We start from the raw sequence: 27,601 nt of genomic DNA, 5'->3' as shown, positions 1-27,601 counted from the left end.
TTTATTATACAATGTTTGTCACAATATAAAATCAATAAAAAAATAAATTTGATAAAACATAAATAAAAATAAGACTGATAAAGCAATAGTGTATATAATGTTTTACCATTGGCCCTAATGGTATATGGAATTGAATATAGCACTGCTGTTTGGGTGGTTGTTAGTAGGGATCGACAGATTATCGGTATGGCCGATATTATCGGCAGATAATCACGATTTGGGCATTATTGGTATCGGCAATTACCTTGGCGATAATGCCCCGCCCCCGCAACGCCCCCCCCCCCCACCTGTCCGGCCGCATCGCGACCGACCCACCGCACCGTGCCGCACCCCCCACCGTAGTGCTGGGCGGTATACCGGTATGAACCGGATACAGTTTTTTGTTTTTTTCCCACGGTATGGATTTTTGCCCATACCGCTATACCGGTCGGGCCCCTCCCCCACCCTCCGAGTCATTAAAAAAAATTAAACTTACCCGTAATGGGGGTGGTCCGTGCCATCCATCCTTCCTGTAGTGTCCGGCGGCATTCTGGGTGGAGGGTGAACCAGTCCGGGCTGTCCTTCTTCTGCGGGGGGTCCTCTTCTCCACTCCGGGCAGGCTCCGGCCTAGTACGCTGCATAGATGCCGTTGCGCCATGACGTCAGGTGCGTTGCTGCGCAGCGGCGTCTATGCAGCGTTACTAGGCCGGAGCCTGCCCGGAGTGGAGAAGAGGACCCCGGAGAAGAAGGATAGCCCGGACCGGTTCACCCTCCACCCGGAATGCCGCCGGACACTACAGGAAGGATGAATGGCCCGGACCACCCTCCCCGTACGGTCCCTGCAGCAACTGGGAAGGTGAGTCAGGGTTCTGGGATGGACAGGGGTCTGTATAATATACTATACCTACAGTAGGCCCTCCAGCTGTTGAGGCCCTCCAGCTGTTGCAAAACTACAACTCCCAGCATGCCCGGACAGCCAACGGCTGTCCGGGCATGCTGGGAGTAGAAGTTTTGCAACAGCTGGAGGCACCCCTAGGTGCGGCGGGGGTGGCGGTGATAGGTCTCAGGACCCCCGGACAGGCAGGGGGAGAGAAGCGGGTGGCGGCGGCGGTCTCTGGCACCTCAAAAGCCACTGCAGTGCATTGATTTAAAGCACCCGCTTTAAATCAATGATCTGCAGCAGTGTCGCGGGGGATAAATAGCCGATAACTTATACCGGAATATCGGTATAAGTTATCGGCTATTGGCCCTAACCTCCACCGATTATCGGTATCGGCCCTAAAAAAACGATATCTGTCGATCCCTAGTTGTTAGGTTATCGGCCGATTGTCCGGCATAGACTGTTAGTCCGGCAAATATGTGGCTATAGTGTGAAACAGTCCTTGGTTGACAGACTAGATTGTTCAGATTAATAGGAATTGGTTGTCCCTCACCCTGTCCGCTGGTCTCCGTACTGCGACGCGACAATTATGGTAAAATTGCTGTGTTGTAGGCGATGGTTAGAATCCGTCTGGCGGCGGGGGTCTGGCAAGAGACTCCCACATCGGAGGTCCGTAGCGGCAGCGTGCGGCTGTGTTGGTATCGGACCTCTACTTAGCAAGCCAGATCGGGATAGTTGTACCTACAACAGTGTCTGTGCGGCAGGTAGGTAGGTAGGTGAGGCTCCCAGCTGGTGTGATCAAAATATGAACGGTTTGTTTCAATCAATGTGGCGGCTTCTGGAGGAGCAGTGCGTATTTCTAATGCTCTATTCAGACTGTATCCAGACTAGACGCGTTTCAGGGCACTTCAATAGACCCCCTCTTCAGTAGGCAAAGAATATAAGTGACAGCAGCAAAGACTCTTTTTTTATGGTCAGTCCACATATGTTTTTCATTAGTGAGATAAGTTATATCTGTGGAGTGGACTTGGAACACACAGAAAACAATGTTGGATTCATGGATCTTAAATGGGAACAGGATTCAATAATATAAATACTTCTATATACTTTATTTTAAAATAGATTTATAATAACAGATCGATATTGTGTTTATCAGGATTTGTGACCTTTTTACATATGGAAGAAAAGTAGAGAATTAGTCATATGGACCCTTTATAGACTGCCAGCATAGCGCTGACTGGTCCTATGGTGGTGTTCACACATCAAAGTATTACCCTGAAGTGATTTGAATGGTAATCTGAATTGTTACTTATGAAAACATACCCAAAATAGTGTAATTGGACAAAAATATATATTACAAATAATATAGTAATTGTTATAAACCCGTGTATTTAATCTGCCTGCATCTCCCTATTTCCCCGAAAATACACCCTACCCCGAAAATAAGCCCTAGCTGGATTAACCGGCCTCACTGTTCTCCGCTGTTATTGCTGCTTCCTGGTGTTGTGACGTCTCAGAGCCTCCAGCCTATCACCGGCCGCAGCGATGTCCGGCCTCGGCCGATGATAGGCTGAGCTCATTGTCATGTAAGGAGCCGGCCGGCTTCTTACATGACAGTGGGCTCAGCCTATCATCGGCAGAGGCGGGACATCGCTGCGGCCGTTGAAAGGCTGAAGGCTCTGAGACGTCCCAACACCAGGAAGCAGCAATAACAGCGGAGGGACCATGAGGCCGGTTCCTTAGCAACGGGGAAACGGAGTGCGAAGGTAAGTCAAAGTTTGTTTTTCAATATTTGCAGCCCGGGCACAGGAATACAAAGTACAGCACAGCGGCTGATAATTATTTGACAGGGGGGGGGGGGGGAGAAGCAGCACTCGCGGGTGACATACGGTATGATTAGCCACCCAATGTGGGGTGCAGCGCTGGGCTGATAAACTGGCGGGGGGGGGACCGGACGTTGGGGGGGGGGCAATGTATGTTGTTACGGTACATAAGCCCTTCCCTGAAAATAAGCCCTAGTGTGTGTTTTGTGACTAAAATTAATATAAGACCCGGTCTTATTTTCGGAGAAACGCGGTAATGTTGCCAGATTTTTCATGTTTGTTCACCAGTGGTCTGAATTGTTACTTATACTGATCTGTTGAAGGTGATGTGTAAAATAAATGAATATATATTATAACTGATGTAAGTGTCTATCGTGTGGCAGAAATGTAGTTGATATTCATTGATGAGACTGTCCGTATGGGTGTGTATGAATATGTGTGTGAAATATACAGAAATTGATAATAATAGTGAAAATAAATGTCTTGTGAATGAAATATATTGCGTGTATATGGAGAAATGAGGTATAGGAGTGATTGAATAACAGAAGTGAGAATAGAATATAAGGATTTGTTGTGAGAATGGGACTGATGTTGGTAAAAATGATGTTAGAATGAATAATTGTATACAAATATATATATATATATATATATATATATATATATATATATATATATATATAAATATGGAAAAAAAATGTATAGAAATTAAATATAATTATATACAGGGATGTAGAATTCCTATCGCCCGACGCCCGGGACTAGCAGTTTTGGGCGCCGGGCAGGTGAATTTGTCCGGCCCTTAGCCCGGCTTCGGGCAAGCAGGACCAGACCTGACAAGTGCGGCGGCGATCTGCAGTCTGTATGGAGTGGGCTGCTGACTCCTGCCCGCTCCATACTCTGCAGCCTGTGTCCTCCGAAGCAGAGCAGGGGAGATGAGAAGCTGTGTATTTGTCTTCTTTCCCCTGCTCTGCAGACGTGCGGGGGGGGGGGATGAGGGGGCGTGGCTTCTTGCTCTGCAGACGTGCGGGGGGAGATTAGGGGGCGTGGCTTCTTGCTCTGCAGACGTACGGGAGGAGATGAGGGGGCGTGGCTTCTTGCTCTGCAGACGTGCGAGGGGAGATGAGGGGGTGTGGCTTCTTGCTCTGCAGACGTGCGGGGGGAGATGAGGGGGGCGTGGCTTCTTGCTCCCCGTGCAGACCTGCGTCCTCTGCCTTCACTCCCCCCAGCTGTAGCTTCGGAGAGCTGAGGGGAGGAGTGGTCGCACGTCTGCACGGGGAGATGCTTGCGGCGCTCTGCAGTATGTATGGAGCGGGCTCCGGATTCCTGCCCGCTCCATACTCTGCAGCCCCTGGCTGTTCTCAGTAGCCGGGGGCCGCCGCTAATAGCCAGCATGCGGCGATCGCCGCGGCTGGCTATTAACCCTTTAGATCGCTGCTGTCAAAGCTGACAGCGGCATCTAAAGGGACATGTGAATGCTCCCTGGTGGGCTAGTGGGGTGGATCGCCCTCCCGCAGCGCGATCGCGGGGGGAGATCCACTATGGAGGTAGCCGGAGGACTTACCTCTGTTCCCTGCTTTCCCGCTCTGTCATTGATAGATCCTGGCTGGACCAGGCGCTATCAATGGATGACAGAGCACACAGATTAATAGAGTTCAATAGAATCTATTCATCTGTCTGAGGAATCTAATGATTCCTCCTAGAAGTCTACTAAAGTGTAAAAAAAAAAAAAAGTTAAATAAAAAAGTTTTTATAAAAGTTTGAAAGACACATATTAACCCAGTGGTCTTCAAACACTTACATCAGTTATAATATATATTCATTTATTTTACACATCACCTTCAACATATCAGTTTAACTGGTGAACAAACATGAAAAATCTGGCAACATTATGCAGGCAGATTAAATACACGGGTTTATAACAATTACTATATTATTTGTAATATATATTTTTGTCCAATTACACTATTTTGGGTATGTTTTCATAAGTAACAATTCAGATTACCATTCAAATCCCTTCACGGTAATACTTTGATGTGTGAACACCACCATAGGACCAGTCAGCGCTATGCTGGCAGTCTATAAAGGGTCCATATGACTAATTCTCTATTTTTCTTCCTTATGTAAAAAGGTCACAAATCCTGATAAACACAATATCGGTCTGTTATTATAAATCTATTTTAAAATAAAGTATATAGAAGTATTTATATTATTGAATCCTGTTCCCATTTAAGATCCATGAATCCAACATTGTTTTCTGTGTGTTCCAAGTCCACTCCACAGATTTAACTTATCTCACTAATGAAAAACATATGTGGACTGACCATAAAAAAAGAGTCTTTGCTGCTGTCACTTATATTCTTTACCTACTGAAGAAGGGGTCTATTGAAGTGCCCTGAAACGCGTCTAGGTCTGGATACAGTCTGAATAGAGCATTAGAAATACGCACTGCTCCTCCAGAAGCCGGCACATTGATTGAAACAAACCGTTCATCTTTTTATCACACCAGCTGGGAGCCTCACCTACCTACCTACCTGCCGCACAGACGCTGTTGTATGTACAACTATCCCGATCTGGCTTGCTAAGTAGAGGTCCAATACCAACACAGCCGCACGCCGCCGCTACGGACCTCCGATGTGGGAGTCTCTTGCCAGAGCCCCCGCCGCCAGACGGATTCTAACCATCGCCTACAACACAGCAATTTTACCATCATTGGCCCGTCACAGTATGGAGACCAGCGGACAGGGTGAGAGACAACCAATTCCTATTAATCTGAACAATCTAGTCTGTCAACCAAACACTGTTTCACACTATAGCCACATATTTGCCGGACTAACAGTTTATGGCGGACAATCGGCCGATAACCTAACAACCACCCAAACAGCAGTGCTATATTCAATTCCATATACCATTAGGGCCCAATGGTAAAACATTATATACACTATTGCTTTATCAGTCTTATTTTTATTTATGTTTTATCAAATAAATTTTTTAATTGATTTTATATTGTGACAAACATTGTATAGTAAAGTGTTCTGCATTTCTATCAATCTAACTGTCTATAATTTTTGTTCATCGTGTATCATCCTTGAGGTGTGGTTAATATATTACTATTGAGATTTGTAAATTACTTCTAGTAAAAAAAAAATCTTTATCCTTCCAGTACTTTTTTGCAGCTGTATGCTACAGAGGAAATTCTTTTCTTTTTGAATTTTTTTTTTTTTTCTTGTCCACAGTGCTCTCTGCTGACACCTCTGTCCGTGTCAGGAACTGTCCAGAGCAGGAGAAAAATCCTCATAGCAAACCTACGCTGCTCTGGACAGTTCCTTACTTGGACAGAGGTGTCAGCAGAGAGCACTGTGGACAAGACAAAAAAGAATTACCAAAAGAAAATAATTTCCTCTGTAGCACACAGCTGCTAATAAGTACTGGAAGGGTAAAGTTTTTTTAATAGAAGTAATTTACAAATCTGTTTAACTTTCTGACACCAGTTGATTTAAAAAATAAAAATAAATAAATAAGTTTTCCACCAGAGTACCCCTTTAATGTAGCCATGTATTACATCAGTGTTTTCCAACCAGGGTGTGTCAAACTGTTGGAAAACTACAACTCCCAGCATGCTCGGACAGCTTCGGCTGTCCGGGCATGCTGGGAGTTGTAGTATTGCAACAGCTGGAGGCACCCTGGTTGGGAAACCCTGTATGACATAGTCACCTATTGACTTCCATGAGTGCCATATAGTGCCACTTTATGCTTGGGAGGTATTTACGTGTTGCAGCTTTCCTGAATTACACTTGACCACTTAAAGTTTACCTATCATTAGAAAAAAGTTTTGCGACGTGGCAGGGTCTGAGTGTTCCCCACCGATCTCCAAAACAAGCCGGGAGAAGCACACTGCTGGGCTCTTCACTCCCCGACTTACAACATGAGAAGAGCTTCATTATAAGTCTATGGAGCTTGTCTCATGCAGTGACCAAGGCAGCTGCCGGGTAGTGAAACGCGTGACCGTGTGCTTTTCCCAGCTCATTTTAGAGATCATTGGGGTCTAAACACTCAGATCCTGGCTGATTAAAACATTTGACATTCCTCTGTGGCGTTATTCAGCAGGCAGTATTAATGCAAGAAAAGTTTCTTTATTCCTCCATTGCACCCTGGTGTGGGTTGAATTGTTGTGCGTATATATATATATATATATATATATATATATAATATATAAATAATAGAAAAATACTATGACTTGGACTGTTTTGTCCTTTAGACATGAGAACTGGTAACTTACTGTACATTCCTTCCTTTTTCTGCTACATGGGACTTATTACGAAGGGTCTCTGCTACATACTTTCTTTTTTTTTTTTAATGACAGACACTTTAAGCAGACGATGAAATATGCAAGTGGGGCCTTCTGACTTTTTTTTAATGTGTACCAAAAAAAAAAAAATACATATAGAGTAGGGTCACACAAAGCGCATCTGCAGTGTTTTTGACGCTGCAGATGAGTTACTCCCTGTCCCCAGAGTGTGCCTAGTTGTGCCCGTGTGTCCTGCTCGCATCAGCAATCCGTCACCACGAGGGAGTCTGGCGCGTGCACATTGTAGTCCAGACATTGCGGCTGCTCTTGGCCTAGCTCATGGAGTAGGAGGAGGAGCCGCGATGTCTGGAGAGCTGCACGTGCGCAACTAGCAGCTCGCTCTGTGTCTGCTTGTAGCGGCAGATTGCTGCTGCGAGCAGGACACATGGGCACAGCTGGAGACACACTATGGGGATGGACAGTAGCGCATCCGCAGCGTCAAATACACTGCAGATACTCAACAACTTTAGGGGTGACCCCCCCCAAAGGTGTTAGCCCTAAACTAGAAATCCCCCCCCAAAAAAAAAATCTTTAATACTTTATTAATTACTCTTAAAATATTTAGACAGAAAATGTGACTGGTGTTTTAAAAACACAGCCTGTGCTCCGATTGAAAAGTCTATGCGGCCATATATGTATAGGGTAGGGCTGTGCGGTATGGTGAAATATGTGTATCACGGAATTTTTGTAACTTATGGCGGCTCCACAGTATAACGGTATTTCCCCCCCCCCAAATTATCAGCCCAGCGCTGCGCTGTCCCCATTGGGGTAAATACTCACATATCACCCGCAAACGCTGCCCTCGTCCTCCTGTTTGTTGCGGCTGCCGGCGCTGACACTCTATACTGTGCGCTGTATCCCTATGCCCGGGCTGCAAAAGATAAACAAAATAAACTTCAACGCACCTTCCTACGTCGGCCTCACACTCTTCATGGGGACGGGAACGTCGGAGAGCCGTTAGCCTGTCACCAGCCACAGCGATGTTCCGCCGGCTTCTTACATGACAGTGGGCTCAACCTATCACCGGCCGAGGCGGAACATCGCTGCGGACGGTGATAGGCTGACGGCTCTCCGACATTCCCGTCCCCAGGAAGCAGGTATGGACCGACGGGGGAAGGTGAGTTAAAGTTTATTTTGTTTATCTTTTGCAGCCCGGGCATAGGCATACAGCGTACAGTATAGTGTGTCAGTGCCGGCGGCCCGCAACAATGAACCGGTATACCGCCCAGCCCTATTATAGAGTCCTTTAAGGATATGTCCTAGCTAATAGCTAAGGACGCTTGCTGACACGTGTTCACTGGCATTCACGGCTGCTTATTAAAATAATTCGCTAGCCATCCGCTCCCCGACGTTTCGTCAGACCACGCTGACTTTATCAAGGGAGTCCGGCTTTAGCCGGACTCCCTTGATAAAGTCAGCGCGGTCTGACGAAACGTCGGGGGGCGGATGGCTAGCAAATTATTTTATTAAGCAGCCTTGAATGCTCAAAGTTGTTGAGTATATTATTGCCCTGAAATCCTCGGGGGATTTTGTTGGTTAGAAATGCGCTACATGTGGCCCTACCCTTATTGAATATGTCAAAAAAATAAAAAATTATATATATATATATATATACACACATATACATTACAGTGCAGTTTATCGTTATCATATGTACATATGCTTTTATTTATTTTTAACCTAGTTCCTGTCTGGCAAACCCTGAACCCAGAACCAGAGGCCGTGGCGTCGAGCTCCTTTCAGAGGTCTTACTACAGTGTTATGCCAGCCTAAAAGAAAAGGAAGGTACGTTGAGTCCTGTTGGTCCCCCAGGAGCCCTCCTGAGCGCCTCTCACGTTTTATGATCCTCCGTCAGGACACATTGTGATTTGCCGGATGACTCCGCTGTGTTACAGCAGATGTTTTGCTTTGATTTAGAAGCCATTATGTTCCCCAGTAATTGTCTTGGTAATGGGCACATCCCAGATGTTTGCCGTCACCACGCTGGGCTTGCTGGTATGGATTCTGCTCATTGTGCGCTGGCATCAGAACAACAGCATATGAAGCGGCGAGTGAGCTCAGCAAAAACATAGTAACATAAAATAGCTGAATAGGATATTAATAAGACCAGACACAGCGGTTGTCTGTATGATGTGGAATGCCTTTATTATCTGACATATGCCTGAGTCATAGGGGAAAAAAAAGAGATATTTCTGTGCTGATGATCTGCGGTAGAATAACTATAATCTGCAAACTATTAAAACCGTCAAGTCATGTGCTCAGCAGTAACAATGTGGAATTGTTTTAAGGTTAATTCAGGAGAATTGCATTTGTAGGTTCATGTAGCTTTGCAGATAATCTTGATGTAACATCTCCTACCGTTTTTTTGCCCGCAGCTCCTATGCAGACCTGTGTCTCTGGTTACAGACTATAGGTGAACCCTGTGTAGTTTGATCCTGCACTCCTATCAATTAGGGATCGACCGATTATCGTCCGATATTCACGATTTTGGACATTATCGGTATCTGCAATTAGCTTGCCGATAATGCCCCGCCTCCCCGGCCAGAGACCGCCGCCGCTGCTGCCCCATTGCCTCCCCATCCCTGGTTTTATAATGACGTGTTCCCGGGGTCCGCGCTACTTCTGGTTCCTGCGGCGTCCTGTGCGCTGCGCAATGATGAGTGACGTCCTGAACGCGTCGTCACCGTCATTGCGCACAGTGACAGCTCAGGACGCAGCCGGAGTCAAAAGTAACGCGGGCCCTGGGAACAGGTAATTATAAAACCGGGGATGGGGGAGACAATGGGGCAACGGCAGTGGTGGTTAGACTAGGGAGGACTCCAGGACAGGCAGGGGGAGAGAAGCGGGTGGCGGCGGTGGTCTCTGGCCCCGCAAAAGCCGCTGCAGTTCATTGATTTAAAGCGCCCACTTTAAATCATTGATCTGCAGCGGCTTCTGCGGGGGGGGGGAATAGCCGATGACTTAGCCGGGAATTTATACCGATATTCCGGTATATCGGCCTGAAAGGTCACAGATTATCGGTATCGGCCCTAAAAAAAATCGATATCGGTCGATCCCTACTATCAATCTTCTCCCTCATGCTGTACTTTATCTGGCTGTTCAGACAATCCAGCACTTAAAGGAGTACTACAGTGTTAGACACTTATCCCCTATCCGCAGGGGGGGGTGACCACTGGGACCTCAATGAGGTATTCAACACCGCCCCTCCATACAACTCTAGGTGAGAGGCGCATCTCCACCTCTCCTATAGAGATACATGGAGGAGGCGCACTGCTGCAGCCAACACTCCTCCTGCACGGAAGAGTCGGGGCCCCATACAGGAGATCGCGGGGGGGGGGATGTTGGACCCCCTGCGATCACATATCCCCTATCCTGCAGATAAGGGATAACTGTCTAGGGTCTCCTTTACACGAATGCAGCTTTATTCCACTTTAGCAGAAGGTACACGAAATCACACTTGCACAGACCAGCCGTTCACATCTTGACATGTTTTGGGTGCGGAGGGAAAAGCTAAAATGCAAACATAACATTGGCTGTGTCCTTAAAGGGGTACTTCGCCCCCTAGACATTTTATCCCCTATCCAAAGGATAAGGGATAAGATGTCTGATTGTGCGGGTCCCACTGCTGGGGACCCCCGCGATCTCCCTGCTTCACCTGGCGTTCGTTTAGAGCAGTGGTCTTCAACCTGCGAGCCTCCAGATGTTTCAAAACTACAACTTCCAGCATGCCCGGACAGCCGATGGCTGTCCGGGCATGCTGGGAGTTGTAGTTTTGCAACATCTGGAGGTCCCTAGGTTGAAGACCACTGGTTTAGAGCGTCAGGTGTAGGGCCGGAGGCTCGTGAAGTCATGGCCACGCCCTCTCAATGCAAGTCTATCGGAGGCAGCGTGACTGCCCTCATGCCCCCTCCCATATACTTGCATTGAGGGGGGCGTGTCCGTGACATCATGAGCCTCTGCCCCGCATCAGCAGTCAACCGACACGGAGCGAAGTTCGCTCCATGAACCGGATGTCTGGGGTGCTGCAGCAGAGAGCGCGGGGGTCCACAGTGGCGGGACCCTGTGATCAGACTTCTTATCCTCTTTCCTTTTGTATAGGGGAGTATGTCTATTTGTATGTCTATTGGTGGAGTACCCCTTTAAGGACATGGGCTGTGTCCTTAAGGGGTTAAAAGAATGCAGCTTTATTCCAAGTAAGCAGAAGGTACACAAAATCACGCCTGCACAGACCCACCCATTCACATCTTGACGCGTTTCGGGTGCATGCATCCCTAAATAAAACGTCCTCTGTAGTGTGTAGTCCTAGAGTTCTGCCGTTCTAAGCCGCCTCCATTGGCCCATCCCCTGTTTTATTCTTTTTGCTAAATTGATATATTAGCCATTCAGGATTCAAGGAAAGATGGGTGACGGCTGTGGTGAAAGCTGTAATGTTTGAGTGCAACTCGTTTATTGGGTGATTTTTTTTTTTTCTTTTTTCTTAGTGGAAGTCCTGGTTGTTTTTTATGAAAACAGACTGAAGGATCACCATGTCATTACCCCGTATGTCCTGAAGGGACTTAAGGCACTGGTAAGTATTTGTATGCCATAGTCTTTGCATTACTGTCCTTGGCTTATTTTAGGAGAAATCCAGCAAAAATTAACTTATCCCCCATCCACATCGCAGCTCTCAGTGAGGAGCTTGTGCTGCATTAAAGGGGTATTCCAGGGAAAAACTTTTATTTATATATATATATATATATATATATATATATATATATATATCAGCTGGCTCCAGAAAGTTAAACAGATTTGTAAAATAATTCTATTAAAGAAAATCTTAATCCTTCCAATAATTATCAGCTGCTGAAGTTGAGTTCTTTTCTGTCTGGCAGCAGTGCTCTCTGCTGACATCTCTGCTTATTTCGGGAACTGCACAGAGCAGAATAGGTTTGCTATGGGGATTTGCTTCTACTCTGGACAGTTCCCGAGACAGGTGTCATCAGAGAGCACATAGACAGAAAAGAACAACTCAACTTCAGCAGCTCATAAGTACTGAAAGGATTAAGATTTTTTTAATAGAAGTAATTTACAAATCTGTTTAACTTTCTGGAGAAAGTTGGTATATAACAAAAAGTTTTTTTCTGGATAACCCCTTTAATTTCTATGGAAGCCCTGAAAAGACTCGAGTACAGCACTCGGGTATCATTGGCGCTCCCATTGAAAAGAATGGCGCACATGATGCCTACTGGTAGACTATGCACGATCCTCAAAAACAGATCCACGGTCCCATCTTAGAGATTGCGGGGGATCCCAGCGTTTGGACCCCCTGCGATCAGCTACTTATCCTCTATCAAAGTGGTCTCCAACCTGCGGACCTCCAGATGTTGCAAAACTACAACTCCCAGCATGCCCGGACAGCCAACGGCTGTCCGGGCATGCTGGGAATTGTAGTTTTGCAACATCTGGAGGTCCGCATGTTGGAGACCACTGCTCTATCCTGTGGATAGGGGATAAGTTAAAGGGGTATTCCAGGCAAAACCTTTTTTTTTTATATATATATATATATATATCAACTGGCTCCGGAAAGTTAAACAGATTTGTAAATTACTTCTATTAAAAAATCTTAATCCTTCCAATAGTTATTAGCTTCTGAAGTTTTCTGTCTAACTGCTCAATGATGATGTTACGTCCCAGGAGCTGTGCATGATGGGAGAATATCCCTTGCATGATGGGAGAATATCCCCATAGGAACTGCACAGCTCCCGGGACGTGAGTCATCAGAGAGCAGTTAGACAGAAAACAACAACTCAACTTCAGAAGCTAATAACTATTGGAAGGATTAAGATTTTTTAATAGAAGTAATTTACAAATCTGTTTAACTTTCCGGAGCCATTTAATAAATATATATATATATATATATATATATATATATATATATATATATATACATATATATATATATATATACATATATATATATATATATATATATATATATATATATATATATATATATATATATATAAGTTTTGGCCTGGAATACCCCTTTAATTGTGGCTGGAGTTCTCCTTTTAATGTGTCGTCCTCAAAAAAAAAAAAAAGACACTAAAATGCTAAGTAGTTGTGCATCAGCATAGGTTAACCTCCAAAAAATGATGCACAACATTAAAAGATTAGATAAAATAGCAATAATATCCATAAAACAGAGGCACTATGCACATCACTAGACAATGCTCAGAGATACAACTAAACATTGGCTCTTCATGGTAAAAGATACAATAGAAAGACAAAAATACTTTTTGAAGCGTTATAATAAAGATTTATTTATTTTTACATCCAATCTTTGTTGTGCATTTTTTTTTTTTTTTTGGAGGGTTATTTAAAAGTGTTCCTGTGATTTAAAGGGGTACTCCAGTGGAAAACAATTTTTAAAATCAACTGGTGCCAGAAAGTTAAACAGATTTGTAAATTACTTCTATTAAAAAAATCTTAATCCTTCCAGTACTTATCAGCTGCTGTATACTCCACAGGAAGTTGTGTAGTTCTTTCCGGTCTGACCACAGTGCTCTCTGCTGACACCTCTGTCCATGTCAGGAACTGTCCAGAGCAGGAGAGGTTTGCTCTGAGGATTTGCTCCTGCAGTTCCTGACATGGACAGAGGGTGTCAGCTGAGAGCACTGTGGTCAGACAGAAAAGAACTGGAGTATCCCTTTAAAGGTGTGCTTCGCTGGAAAACATTTTTCTTTAAATCAACCGGTGCCAGAAAGTTAAACTGATTTGTAAATTACTTCCATTTCAAAAACTTAATCCTTCCAGTACTTATCAGCTGCTGTATGATCCACAGGAAGTTCTTTTCTTTTTGAATTTCCTTTTCTGTCTGACCACAGTGCTCTCTGCTGACACCTCTGTCCATTTTAGAAACTATCCAAAGTAGGAGCAAATCCCCATAGCAAACCTCTCCTCCTCTGGACAGTTCCTGACATGGACAGAGGTGTCAGCAGAGAGCACTGTGGTCAGACAGAAAAGAAATTCAAAAAGAAAAGAACTTCCTGTGGATCATGCAGCAGCTGTGACGGAAGATCGTAACGGGAGAAATTGTACATGCACTATTTCTCCCGTTACTATCTTCCATCACAAAATAACGGGCTATAACGGGTTAAAACTGCAATTAGAAAAATCCCATAGCCTATAATGGGATTTTCTACCGGCCGTATAGGATTTTGTAACTGCCGTTTTAAAGCTGATTTTCAGACGGAACTTCGTACGGATCTTTAAAACGGGGTAATTTTGTAGTGTGAAAGAAGCCTTATAGTCAGGCTGTTATTGGCTCTATGGCACTCTTACAAAAAACTTGTTGTCCTAGGAATAAGAATAAAATAGAGGTTCATCCCCCTTAAAGGGGTACTCCGCCCCTAGACATCTTATCCCCTATCCAAAGGATAGGGGATAAGATGTTAGATCGCCGTGGTCCCGCTGCTGGGGACCCCTGGGATCCCCGCTGCGGCACCGCGCTATCATTACTGTACAGAGAGAGTTCGCTCTGCACTTAATGACGCCCAATACAGGGGCCGGAGCATCGTTACGTCACTGCTCCGCCCCTCATGACGTCACGGTCCGTCCCTTACAATACAAGTCTATGGGAGCGGGCGCGGCGGTCGTCACGCCCCCTGCCATAGACTTGCATTAAGGGGACGGCCCGTGATGTCACGAGGGGCGGAGCCATGACGTCATGCTGCTCCGTCCCCTGTATCGCCCGTCATTACGCACAGAGCGAACTGTGCCGCAGCGGGGATCCCGGGGCTCCCCAGGGGATAAGTTGCAGATCCTGTAGGGGCGTGTCGTACCTCCGCACGAAGCGGTGGCTGACACGCCCCCTCAAAACAACTCTATGGCAGAGCCGGAGCGCTGCCTTCGGCAATCTCCGGCTCTGCCATAGCGATGTATTGAGGGGGCGTGTCGGCCGCCGCTTCATGCGTTGGTGGACACCCACTATCTGGCCAGAGAGCCGGGGCCCCGTACAGAGAGATCGCAGGGGGCCCCAGCGGTCGGACCCCCCCCCCCCCGCGATCCAGGGGATACGTTTTTCACCACTGGACTACTCCTTTAATGCCCTAATAGACTATACCAGTGTTTCTCAACCAGGGTGCCTCCAGCTTTTGCAAAACTACAACTACCAGCATGCCCGTACAGCCAAAGGCTGTCCGGGCCTGCTGGGAGTTGTAGTTTTGCAACAGCTGGAGGCACTCTGGTTGGGAAACACTGGATTATACAAACAGTAAAACACACAAATACAACCAGATGTAGATCTAATCCTGGGTTTTCTTTGTAGAGTATGTCTGTGGTCTTCCCTGCTGGCCTAGTAGTGTCCGTGCTAAAATCCATATTCCAGGAAGTCCACGTCCAGGTAAATATCTCCACCCCCATCCTACTATTGTATTGTGCAATCTCTGACTTCTGAGCGATTGACTCTTAATCTCTCTTTCCTTGTCTTCTAGTCTTTAATGCAGCTGGACCGTTATACCGTCTACATGATCATCACCAATTTTATGAACAACAAGGAAGAAGGTATTAAAGGAGTAGTCAGACATTGATCCCCAATCCTTTGAATCAGTGTTCCTGAACTAGAGTAGCCTTTTAAAGGGGTGTTCCAGGAAAAAACTTTTTTTTATATATATCTACAGGCTTCAGAAAGTTAAACAGATTTGTAAATTACTTCTATTAAAAAATCTTTATCCTTTCAGTACTTATGAGCTTCTGAAGTTAAGGTTGTTCTTTTCTGTCTAAGTAATCTCTGATGACACGTGTCTCGGGAAACGCCCAGTTTAGAAGAGGTTTGCTATGGGGATTTGCTTCTAAACTGGGCGTTTCCCGAGACACGTGTCATCAGAGATCACTTAGGCAGAAAAGAACAACCTTAACTTCAGAAGCTCATAAGTACTGAAAGGATTACGATTTTTTAATAGAAGTAATTTACAAATCTGAAACAAATACTTGTGCCCGGACCTTCTTGGTGAGTATGAATATAATGAATTTGGGTTAATAATTATAAAAATAAAAAATAGTGGGACGTGCTTCAATAATAATATATTAAATTTATTAAAATGACAATGTAAAAAGTTACTCCTCACAGGGCCCTGTGCGGAGAACACATAAGATACAGGCAATAGATATTAATGCATAAAAAATATATAGATGTACCACTGGTATATATAGTAGTTTCTTATGTGCAACAAGAAAATACCTATTCTCAATGCACAAAAACAAGCCACGTGCAGGCTAGAATAGTACGGTAATGAAGTGGCTAGTTACCACATTTAAATATATATAAGCAAAATGTGTCCTTATTTTATGTTAGACAGTTTGTAGCAATTAAAAATATGTTACCGGTCTTATGTAACAGTTCTGGCAGTCCGCACTGTGAACAAATAATATTGTAGCAGTGCCTGGATGGTAGGCGCACTGGATCCTCTGTGCGGCAGTCCCGGATGGTAACAAGAAGATAGCCTGGCAGAGTCCTTAGTAAGAGGCGGTGGTGGTCATCATAGGCTGTTGGCGCTGGCAGGCGCCGAGGTGGAAAAGCTGCCGGAGGACCGTTGGCGCTGGCAGGCGCTGTAGCTGGAAAAGTTCTCACCGCTGGACTGCGATGCTGGCTGTGTGGGACCGGAGACCGCACACTGGATACGAGGAGCTCACCTCGTGTTGGCGGCGTGTGACGTCAGCAGGTGTTGGAGCTGGAAACACTGCACCTCAGTTTGCTTTTACAAAGGCTGGACCGGACAGATGCTGGACTGGACTCACTGAAGTTCACAGAGGTCGCGGACACAATGCATACATAGCGCTTCATAGATAGCGTTTATGCCAGTGGTTAATGCATGCAAGACTAGACGCGTTTCAGGGTGATATAATGCAACCCTTTCCTCAGTAGTCATAAAATTTGCCATGAACACTTGGAGCACGAATCCCACAAATTAACAAATTACTGAGTGATAATAAAAACACTAAATGGAATTATCGGATCAGTTACCTAGAGAGCAATATTTGTATAAAAGGCTATGGATATATGTCATAATATATATAAATTATTCATAGATATGGAAAAACATGGATAATTTTATAAATAAGGTTATTTTTACCAATGCGATTATCTATAGATAAAAATAACGTAAAAACGCATTAGGAGTGAATGTGAATAGAATCTGATAAATTAAATTTTACAACAAGACAAATTAAATGAAGGAATAGAATGTGTAAAAGGATGTGTAGACAACTTGCAGATGAGATACAATATAGTGCAATGCAAGTGAAAAATAAAAATAAAATAAAATAGAAAGAGAATAAGTAATATGTGAAAAAATTATAAAAGAAAAATAAGAAAAAATATAGATAAATGAAATAAAATAAAGGTAGATGGAAAATAAATAAATATAAAAATGAAAATAGTAATAAAAATAAAAGGTGAAAAAAATAAATAGAATAAATAGAAATAAAAAATACAAGTAGAAATAAATGCTAATAATTATGAATATGAATATAAAAATATGAATAGAAATAAAAATAAAAATAATATATATTATATTTTTATTTTTATTATTCATATTTTTATTTTCATATTCATAATTATTAGCATTTATTTCTACTTGTATTTTTTATTTTTTATTTCTATTTATTCTATTTATTTTTTTCACCTTTTATTTTTATTACTATTTTCATTTTTATATTTATTTTCCATCTACCTTTATTTTATCTTTTATTTTATTTCATTTATCTATATTTTTTCTTATTTTTCTTTTATAATTTTTCACATATTACTTATTCTCTTTCTATTTTATTTTATTTTTATTTTTCACTTGCATTGCACTATATTGTATCTCATCTGCAAGTTGTCTACACATCCTTTTACACATTCTATTCCTTCATTTAATTTGTCTTGTTGTTAAATTAAATTTATCAGATTCTATTCACATTCACTCCTAATGCGTTTTTACGTTATTTTTATCTATAGATAATCGCATTGGTAAAAATAACCTTATTTATAAAATTATCCATGTTTTTCCATATCTATGAATAATTTATATATATAATGACATATATCCATAGCCTTTTATACAAATATTGCTCTCTAGGTAACTGATCCGATAATTCCATTTAGTGTTTTTATTATCACTCAGTAATTTGTTAATTTGTGGGATTCGTGCTCCAAGTGTTCATGGCAAATTTTATGACTACTGAGCAAAGGGTTGCATTATATCACCCTGAAACGCGTCTAGTCTTGCATGCATTAACCACTGGCATAAATGCTATCTATGAAACGCTATGTATGCATTGTGTCCTCGACCTCTGTGAACTTCAGTGAGTCCAGTCCAGCATCTGTCCGGTCCAGCCTTTGTAAAAGCAAACTGAGGTGCAGTGTTTCCAGCTCCAACATCTGCTGACGTCACACGCCGCCAACACGAGGTGAGCTCCTCGTATCCAGTGTGCGGTCTCCGGTCCCACACAGCCAGCATCGCAGTCCAGCGGTGAGAACTTTTCCAGCTACAGCGCCTGCCAGCGCCAACAGCCTATGATGACCACCACCGCCTCTTACTAAGGACTCTGCCAGGCTATCTTCTTGTTACCATCCGGGACCGCCGCACAGAGGATCCAGTGCGCCTACCATCCAGGCACTGCTACAATATTATTTGTTCACAGTGCGGACTGCCAGAACTGTTACATAAGACCGGTAACATATTTTGAATTGCTACAAACTGTCTAACATAAAATAAGGACACATTTTGCTTATATATATTTAAATGTGGTAACTAGCCACTTCATTACCGTACTATTCTAGCCTGCACGTGGCTTGTTTTTGTGCATTGAGAATAGGTATTTTCTTGTTGCACATAAGAAACTACTATATATACCAGTGGTACATCTATATATTTTTTATGCATTAATATCTATTGCCTGTATCTTATGTGTTCTCCGCACAGGGCCCTGTGAGGAGTAACTTTTTACATTGTCATTTTAATAAATTTAATATATTATTATTGAAGCACGTCCCACTATTTATTTTTTTTATAATTATTAACCCAAATTCATTATATTCATACTCACCTAGAAGGTCCAGGCACAAGTATTTGTTTCTGGTTTTCTTTCCTTTTTTGCAACTAAGGTATAGGTGCATGCCCTAGTTTGACCTCGGTGTGGATTAGTAATTGTGAGCTGCACATACACATTTTTCTTCTGATTTACAAATCTGTTTAACTTTCCGGAGCCAGTTGAGATATATATATATATATATATATATATATATATATATATATATATATATATATATATATATATATAAAAAGACGTTTTTTCCTGGAATACCCCTTTAATGATGTATTCACACGTACAGTATTCTGCGCAGATTTTCTGCTGCAGATTTCAATGTAAACTGAACGACTGAACACAGCTTGAAATCCTGCGCATCAAATCTGTACAGAATACTTTATGTGTGAATAGACCCTAACATAGAAATCTTTGCTGTTTGAGTGTTATTAAGGTTACTCCGGTGGAAAACTTTTTTTATTTTTATTTTTTTAAATGAACTGGTGCCAGAAAGTTAAACAGATTTGTAAATTACTTCTATTAAAAAATCTTAATCCTTTCAGTACTTTTTAGTAGCTGTTTGCTACAGAGGAAATTCTTTATTTTTTTAATTTCTTTTTTTGTGTTGTCCACAGTGCTCTCTGCTGACACCTGATGCCCGTATCAGGAACTGTCCAGAGCAGGAGAAAATCCCCATAGCAAACCTATGCTGCTCTGGACAGTTCCTGACACGGACAGAGGTGTCAGCAGAGAGCACTGTGGACAACACAATAAAGAAATTCAAAAAGTAAAGAATTTCCTCTGTAGCATACAGCTGCTAAGTACTGAAAGGATTAAGATATTTTTAATAGAAGCAATTTACAAATCTGTTTAACTTTCTAGCACCAGTTCATAAAAAAAAAATAAGTTTTCCACCAGAGTACCCCTTTAAGTTGACAGTGGGACAGGTCAACTTAATGCAGTTTTTCCATTTTGCAAGCAGGAGCATTGTTGTTTGCATGGAGGAGCTGTACCGCTTCAGATCCAACATGGATGGACTGTATAGGTGGTCTCAAAACTGTAGCCCTCCAGATGTTGCAAAACTAGAAATTCCAACTTGCCCGGGCAGCCTTATTGCAGTCTGGGCATGCTGGGAGTTGTAGTTTTGCACATTCCATGGTTTGTAAGTATGGCCACTGTGGGGGAACACCTTTTGGCTATAAGTCCTTATGCCACCCATACAGTTATCTCATCCTTATAGGTCCTCTTCAGTTGTCGTCACTCAGCATTACATCCCACCATGCTTAGACTTCCAATGCAACGATCAGAGAGTAGTTTCTACTGGCAATATTTAAAGTTTTTTTATATTTAGGTGTTGAGATATATATATATATATATATATATATATATATATATATATATATATATATATATATATATATACATATATATCTCTAAACACATACGTATGTGAGAGTTTTTGATCATGACTAATCTAAACCATTTAAACACTATTACAGAACTGAAGAGTCTCGGAGCAGATTTTACATTTGGCTTTATTCAAGTGATGGATGGAGAAAAGGATCCAAGGAATCTTTTGTTGGCCTTCCAGATCGTACAGAACATTATAACTAAGAACTACACTCTTGGTAAGGTGTAACCATAAAGATGTTGTGCACTACATTAAAGCGTTACTGTCCTTTTAATGATGTATTCACGCGTACAGTATTCTGCACAGATTTGATGCGCAGGATTTTCTGCTACAGATTTCAATGTAAACTAAATGACTGAACACAGCTTCAAATCCTGCGCATCAAATCTGCACAAAATACTGTACGTGTGAATAGACCCTAAAACAACCTTTCACATGTTGCTCAGAAATACACTGTGATTGGGAGTTATAAGACGAGAAAGTGTCTGGCAGCGCCCTCCACTCCCTGGCTGACCTGCAGATCCGACCTCTTCTCTGCATAGACTTGTTCAGAGGTCTGATTTGGTTGACTGACAGCTGCGGAGAGAGGCCCACGTTGCTGCGCACTACCATGGCTTATAACTCGACTCCCAGTCGTAGTAGGTCTCAGGAGTGAGACCTGGTGTGAACGCAGCTTTGACATGTCTGACAATAGACAATAACTCTTTGAAGATGTTGGCCACTTGGGTTTACCCATATTCTCTATTGGGTGGGAGACACAGATAAACACCATATCCCCCCCCCAGCGCCAGAATCGGAATTTCCAAAATTGAAAACAATGGTACTCCGCTGCATCAGAATTTCCAAGAGGAATTTTTCAGACTGATTCCGCTTTGATATTTTGCCATGTTAACGAGGCCTTAAAAGAAAACTGTCACCCGTTCACCCGCACTATAACCAGATACATCGAGTTATAGTGCGGGTGAACAGGTGACCGATGCGGGGCTCTGACTGCTCTACCTACCTGCAGTCCGGAGCCCCGCTCCTCAGAAGGTCCGCCTCTTCCAGCGCTGACTTGCCCGGTATATCTGGTTATAGTGCAGGTGAACTGGTGGCCGTTTTCCTGGCAAACATTCTTCAGCTGCTGTATACTACAGAGAAAGTTCTTTTATTTTTGAATTTCCTTTCTGTCTGACGACACTGCTCTCTGCTGACACCTCTGTGCATTTTAGGAACTGTCCAGAGTAGGAGTAAATCCCCATAGCAAACCTCTCCTGCTCTGGACAGTTCCTAAAATGCACAGAGGTGTCAGCAGAGAGCAGTGTCGTCAGACAGAAAGGAAATTCAAAAATAAAAGAACTTTCTCTGTAGTATACATCAGCTGATAAGTCCTGGAAGGATTGGGATTTTTTTTATAGAAGTAATTTACAAATCTGTTTTAACTTTCTGGCGCCAGTTGATTTAAAAGCAAATGTTTTCCAGGGGAGTACCCCTTTAAAAGGGAATTCACCACTACTTTCAATAGGGCATGAGTCTGTGGCTCTTCCCATTAAGAAATTCAATTTTGTGACTATTTAGATGACACTCTAGGCTCCAGCTATTGTAAAACTACAACTCCCAGCATGCCCGGACAGCCTTTGGCTGTCCGGGCATGCAGGCAGTTGTAGTTTTCTAACAGCTGGAGGCACCCTGGGTGGGAAGCACTTATAGTGATGCGGAGTCCAACAGAGCAGGATTAAAGGGTTACTCCGGGGGAAAACATTTTTTTCTTTTTTAAATCAACTGGTGCCAAAAAGATAAACAGATTTGTAAATTACCTCTATTAAAAAAATCTTAATCCTTCCAGTACTTATTAGCTGCTGAATTCTACAGAAGAAATTCTTTTCTTTTTGGATTTCTTTTGTCTGTCCACAGTGCTCTCTGCTGACACCTCTGTCCATGTCAGGAACTGTCCAGAGAAGGAAAAAAAATCCCCATGGCAAACCTCTCCTGCTCTGGACAGTTCCTGGCATGGACAGGGATGTCAGCAGAGAGCACTGTGGTCAGACTGGAAAGACATCCAAAAAGAAAAGAATTTTCTCTGTAGTATACAGCCACTAACAAGTACTAGAAGGATTAAGATTTTTTTTTATTAGAAGTAATTTACAAATCTGTTTAACTTTCTGGCACCAGTTGATTAAAAAGAAAAAAAAAAAAGTTTTTCACCGGAGTGCCCCTTTAACTCTTTTCTGCGGCACCATACTTGGCTACAAATAAAAGATGCAGACAGGTGCCAAAATCCCTTAGCCTTATTCTCTACTTGAGTATATGAATAACTTGTCCTAAGAGGACAATCCCTTTAAGCAAATAGATTAGCATAACTGGAAAGAACCCGAATAATGTGTGAAGGTGATAGTTGTGTAATATAAAGGTTAGGAAGAAGGGTTTATTACAGCCAGTACCTGCAGTTAACGAGTAACGCAATTAAAAAAATCTATTTTCTGTGACTCGTTACCTACATTTTATCATCTAATGAGCAGAAATTAGCCAATAACTTTTGTTTTGAGTTGTGTGTGTTTTTTACACTCTAGAGCAGTGGTCCCCAAACTGTGGCCCTCCAGATGTTGCAAAACTACAACTCCCAGCATGCCTGGACAGCCGACGGCTGTCCAGGCATGCTGGGAATTGTAGTTTTGCAACATCTGGAGGACCACAGTTTGGGGACCACTGCTCTAGAGGAACGTATTACCCAGATGCAAATAAAAAAAAAAAAAAAGTTTTGAAGGGCTTTCAGATAAATGCTTTTATGGTGCAAAGAGTCAAACAGGCACCTGGAGTGCTGAGTGCTGGAACGCCTCCTCCCTCCCCCTCCCAGCTCCCTGTTTGATTGACAGTCATCTGGAAGCTGAGCCCTGTTTCCAAATCTCGCACTTGTGCACAATTTGGATGCACAATCTACTTGCTGCTGCCAGGCATAGTCAGCAGTGCTGGCTGTTATATGAAGTTAGTGTAACTCCCTTTTGACTTTAAGGGGGTTATCCAGAAATAGAAAAACAGAGCTAATTTCTTTCAAAAACAGCTCCACGTCTGTCTCCAGGTTGGGTGTAATTTTACAACTTGGCTCCATTCACTTCAATGGAATTGAGCTGCAGAACCACACCCAACGTGGAGACTAGAGATGAGCGAATTTACAGTAAATTCGATTCGTCACGAACTTCTCGGCTCAGCAGTTGATGGCTTTTCCTGCATAAATTAGTTCAGCTTTCCGGTGGGCTGGAAAAGGTGGATACAGTCCTAGGAAAGAGTCTCCTAGGACTGTATCCACCTTTTCCAGCCCACGGGAGCACCTGAAAGCTGCAGGATATGCAGGATAAGTCATCAACTGCCGAGCCGAGAAGTTTGTGACGAATAGAATTTACTGTAAATTCGCTCATCTCTAGTGGAGACAGAAAGGGAATATTTTTTTTTTAATTAGCTGTTTTTCTATTCCTGTATAACCCCTTTTAATGGGAGTTAATTGAACAGTGTAGGACAGTGAGCAAGACAGTTTTATGTCACATTTTTATTGAATGGTGCATTGCTTAGAGCGTCTTACACAATTCAGGTCTAAGTTTTAGATCTCTCCCCAAGGCCTTGAGTCACAGCTTAGACTGCTTACTACTGCTCTATAACATCATTGATGTTGCTGCTTGCAATTTAGAGACAAAGAAGAGTAGGATTCTCTTTTCTGTGAGTGCAGTATATGGAGACACCATAGATGTTTGTGGCCATTCACTTGTTCAGGGACAACTGATAATTATGGGTGAAGCCTGCATAGGGTAAAACTGGTAAAACTTGCCATATACAAGTTACATAAGTGCCAAAAATATTGCTGAACCACACACACATATATATATATATATATATATATATATATATATATATATCACACACACACACACACACACACACAGGACTTTGGGGGAGATTTATCAAAACCTGTGTAGAGGAAATGTTGCTGAGTTGCCCATAGCAACCAATCAGATCGCTTCTTTTAGTTTTGAAAAGGCCTCTGAAAAATGAAAGAAGCAATCTGATTGGTTGCTATGGGCAACTCGGCAACTTTTCCTCTGGACAGGTTTTGATAAATCTCCCCCACATTGCTGCTTAATTCTTTTTTTCTTAATTACACCTAAATATATATTTTTTCCTTTCTATAGGTCTTTTTGTGGAAGAGTTATTTGAAGTGACGTCCTGTTATTTCCCAATTGATTTCACCCCTGTAAGTTTCAGGTTTTTGAGTGACTTACTCATTATATCACTTTGTTGCATTTTGCAATCCAGTTCTATATTTGCTTCTTTTTAGCCACCAAATGATCCACATGGGATTACCAGAGAAGATCTTATACTGGGCCTGCGAGCGGTGCTGGCATCTACTCCTCGATTTGCTGAGGTAAATCCTTTAAGTCTGAAGGTTATATGGAAAATGAATTTGTGGAATTATACATGCCCTGCCACCCTTTTTCTAGATTTGTTGTAAATGTCTTAGGAGGATAATCGCCCTTTATGCTAAAAATCTATATTTATTTATAAATTTTCACACACAGTAAAACAGACAATCAAACCTACAAATAGGCCTGATACACAGGCATGCCTTTATGTTTATTTGTTCTGTTTCTGGATCTCAGTTTGCATCCCACTGCCTAGGAAGATACATTTTTTTGATCCTATTGAAAATAGGAGAATAAAGAATTATTAAAAAAAAAATGGCTAGGTCACGCAGGACTCCAATGGATTAGGAAGCACCAAGACAATGAGCATAGTGGGAGGAGTGCAAGAGACCACTCAAAAAAGCGAAACAGACGTACTGCATTACTCTGGTAGGACCCAATAGGCGGCGTGGCGTAGCTAACCAATCAAAGTGCCCCAAAAGGGGAGGGGAACTAAAGGACAACCCCTCTTATAGCAGAAGCTGGCCTGAAGGTCCTTTTAAAGGAGATCTGCAGCAGTATATAACTTATCCCCTATCCGCTGGGACCCCCGCAATCTCCCATCACTAAGAGGTTGACAGACACTCGCCCTCCATTCAGCTCTATGGGAGAGGCGTGGAGGCACAAATGCTGCATCTTCGCCTCTCCCATAGAGATACATGGAGGGGGCGTGGAGGAGATACATGTCGGCCGCGGTGTGACTCCTCCTGTACGGGGAGAGCTAGGGCCCCATACAGGTCGGACCCCCCACGAACAAACACAGTGGTCGGACCCCCCGCGAACAAGTACTTCAGTAGGTAAGTTTCTCTGGGACAGGGTGAGTATAATTTCCCCCCCCTTCCCCCAGCCGCTCTCAACCTCTGGAGTACCAGCGTGTCCGACATGGTGGACAGCTTGTGTTAGCCATCAGGAGCACCTTTAACCTAGAGGACCCAGGAACTTCGGACCCAGCTCTTCAGACCCAAGTTTCCTTCCACTGCTGCCGTCACTCTCCTAAGGTCTTGAGCTCTCATGCTGAATTCGACTCCTTACTGGAAGCGGCATGAAAGCATCCAGACAAACGCTTCCAAGGGACTTCCAAGGTTCAGACACAGTTTCCATTTTCTCAGGACTTGATTGCGAAATGGACAACGCAGCCGGCTGTCGATCCTCCAGTTTCCCGCCTGTCAAAATAGACTACTCTTCCTTTGGTGGACGCGGCCTCCTTTTTAAGGATCTGGAGGAGAAGAGGATCGAGAATCTGATCAAGTTCGCTTTTGAAGCGGCGGGTTCAGCTTTGCTCCCCGCTTTTGCTTCAGCTTGGGTGTCAAAAGCCGTATCTGTTTGTTTGGGCTTCCCAACTCAGCCAGGGCATTTGATCTGGGGCCCCTTCAGAGGAATTGGCAAATCTTGCTCTTAACTCTCCAATGCTGGAGACTACTTGTGCTCTGCTTCCTTGCAGTCTGCCTGACATGGCTTTTGCCACAGGTAACCTGGTGGCGATTCGTCGCTCCATGTGGCTTAAGGCATGGAACGAGAAATCTCTCGCTGAGCTTCCTTTCTCTGGGACCCGGCTCTTTGGAAAATGCCTGGATGAGATTATCTCCGAGGCTACTGGAGTTAAGGGCTCCTTATTACCGCAGAACAAGTCTCGCCGTATGTAAATTCCCGCAGGAAGTCATCCTCCTTTCGGCCCTTTCCGTTTGGCTCGGGTCGGGCAGCCAGACCGGAGCCCTCACAATATAGGAAGGCTCTTTCCTTCAAGGCTTGCCCCTCCTGGAAGTTGGATAACCGTTGCGGACATTTTGCGGCCAAGTCGGGCACCCGTATGCCTCCCTCCGCCAGAAGGGATGCCCCCACCCGGAAATTATTTTCGGGAGGAAGTTCGTTTGTTCCTGTTCCGGGGCGTTTGGACTGCCCACATGCAGGACTCTTGGTCTGAGATGTCGTTTCCAACGGCTATCGGATCGAGTTTGCTTCCTTTCCAAGGGACCGGTTTTTTTTTTCGATCCCGCCCTCCTCGCTCTCCTTTCTTGGCAGCGGCTTTTCGGGTTGCACTTCGGATCCTTCTGGCTCAGGGAGTGATCGTCCCAGTTCCTCCCAAGGAGTTTTTTTTTCGATGTTCTATTCAAACCTGTTAGTCGTCCCCAAGAAAAAGTCTGCCTGCCCGAGCCTGGATCTGAAGCTCTTTAATCGCCACCTACTCCTGCGTCATTTCCGTATAGAGTCACTCCGTTCTGTGGTGGCATCCATGGATCAAGGGGAGTTTCTTTCCTCGGTGGATATCCGAGACTCTTACCTTCACATCCCAATTTTTCCGGCGCATCAGCGCTATCTCCGCTTCGCCATTTCGGTGGGCCATTTTCAGTTTGTGGCCCTTCCTTTTGGCCTGGCCAAGGCCCCAAGGGTCTTCACCAAGGTCCTGGCGGTGGTGATCGCCATCCTGCGAGCCTGGAGTGTGTCCGTGATCCCCTACCTGGATGACTTCCTGATCAAGGCTCCAACCAGGGACCAGAATCAGGAGGGTCTCCTTCTCACTCTTCAGACCTTGTCCTGTTTCGGCTGGGTGGTCAATCAGGACAAGTCCAACCTATACCACCCAGTCTCTGATCTTCTTGGGACTCCAGTTCGACACGGTGGCCACCCGGGTTCAGCTCTCGCCAGACAAGCGCCTCGCTCTGTCAACAGGAGTTTGTCTTCTCTGTC

The 27,601-nt window shown here is 43.7% G+C and overlaps 1 protein-coding gene across 1 annotated transcript in view; it reads left to right on the top strand.

Annotated features, from left to right (window-relative positions):
• Window positions 1-27,601, top strand: part of MMS19 (MMS19 homolog, cytosolic iron-sulfur assembly component) — a gene marked incomplete in the record, with an annotated part of 95,590 nt that overhangs the window by 22,080 nt on the left and 45,909 nt on the right. The window contains 7 exon segments of the mRNA XM_056530857.1: window positions 8,712-8,812; window positions 11,509-11,594; window positions 15,336-15,410; window positions 15,502-15,571; window positions 20,578-20,706; window positions 24,647-24,708; window positions 24,793-24,879. Coding sequence (XP_056386832.1) covers window positions 8,712-8,812; window positions 11,509-11,594; window positions 15,336-15,410; window positions 15,502-15,571; window positions 20,578-20,706; window positions 24,647-24,708; window positions 24,793-24,879 — 610 coding nt within the window.

The sequence above is a fragment of the Hyla sarda genome, chromosome 7 (assembly GCF_029499605.1).
Source record: "Hyla sarda isolate aHylSar1 chromosome 7, aHylSar1.hap1, whole genome shotgun sequence".
Taxonomy (NCBI): domain Eukaryota; kingdom Metazoa; phylum Chordata; class Amphibia; order Anura; family Hylidae; genus Hyla; species Hyla sarda.
The sequence above is the reverse complement of the archived record's forward strand: the minus strand, read 5'-3'. Positions and strand labels throughout refer to the sequence as shown.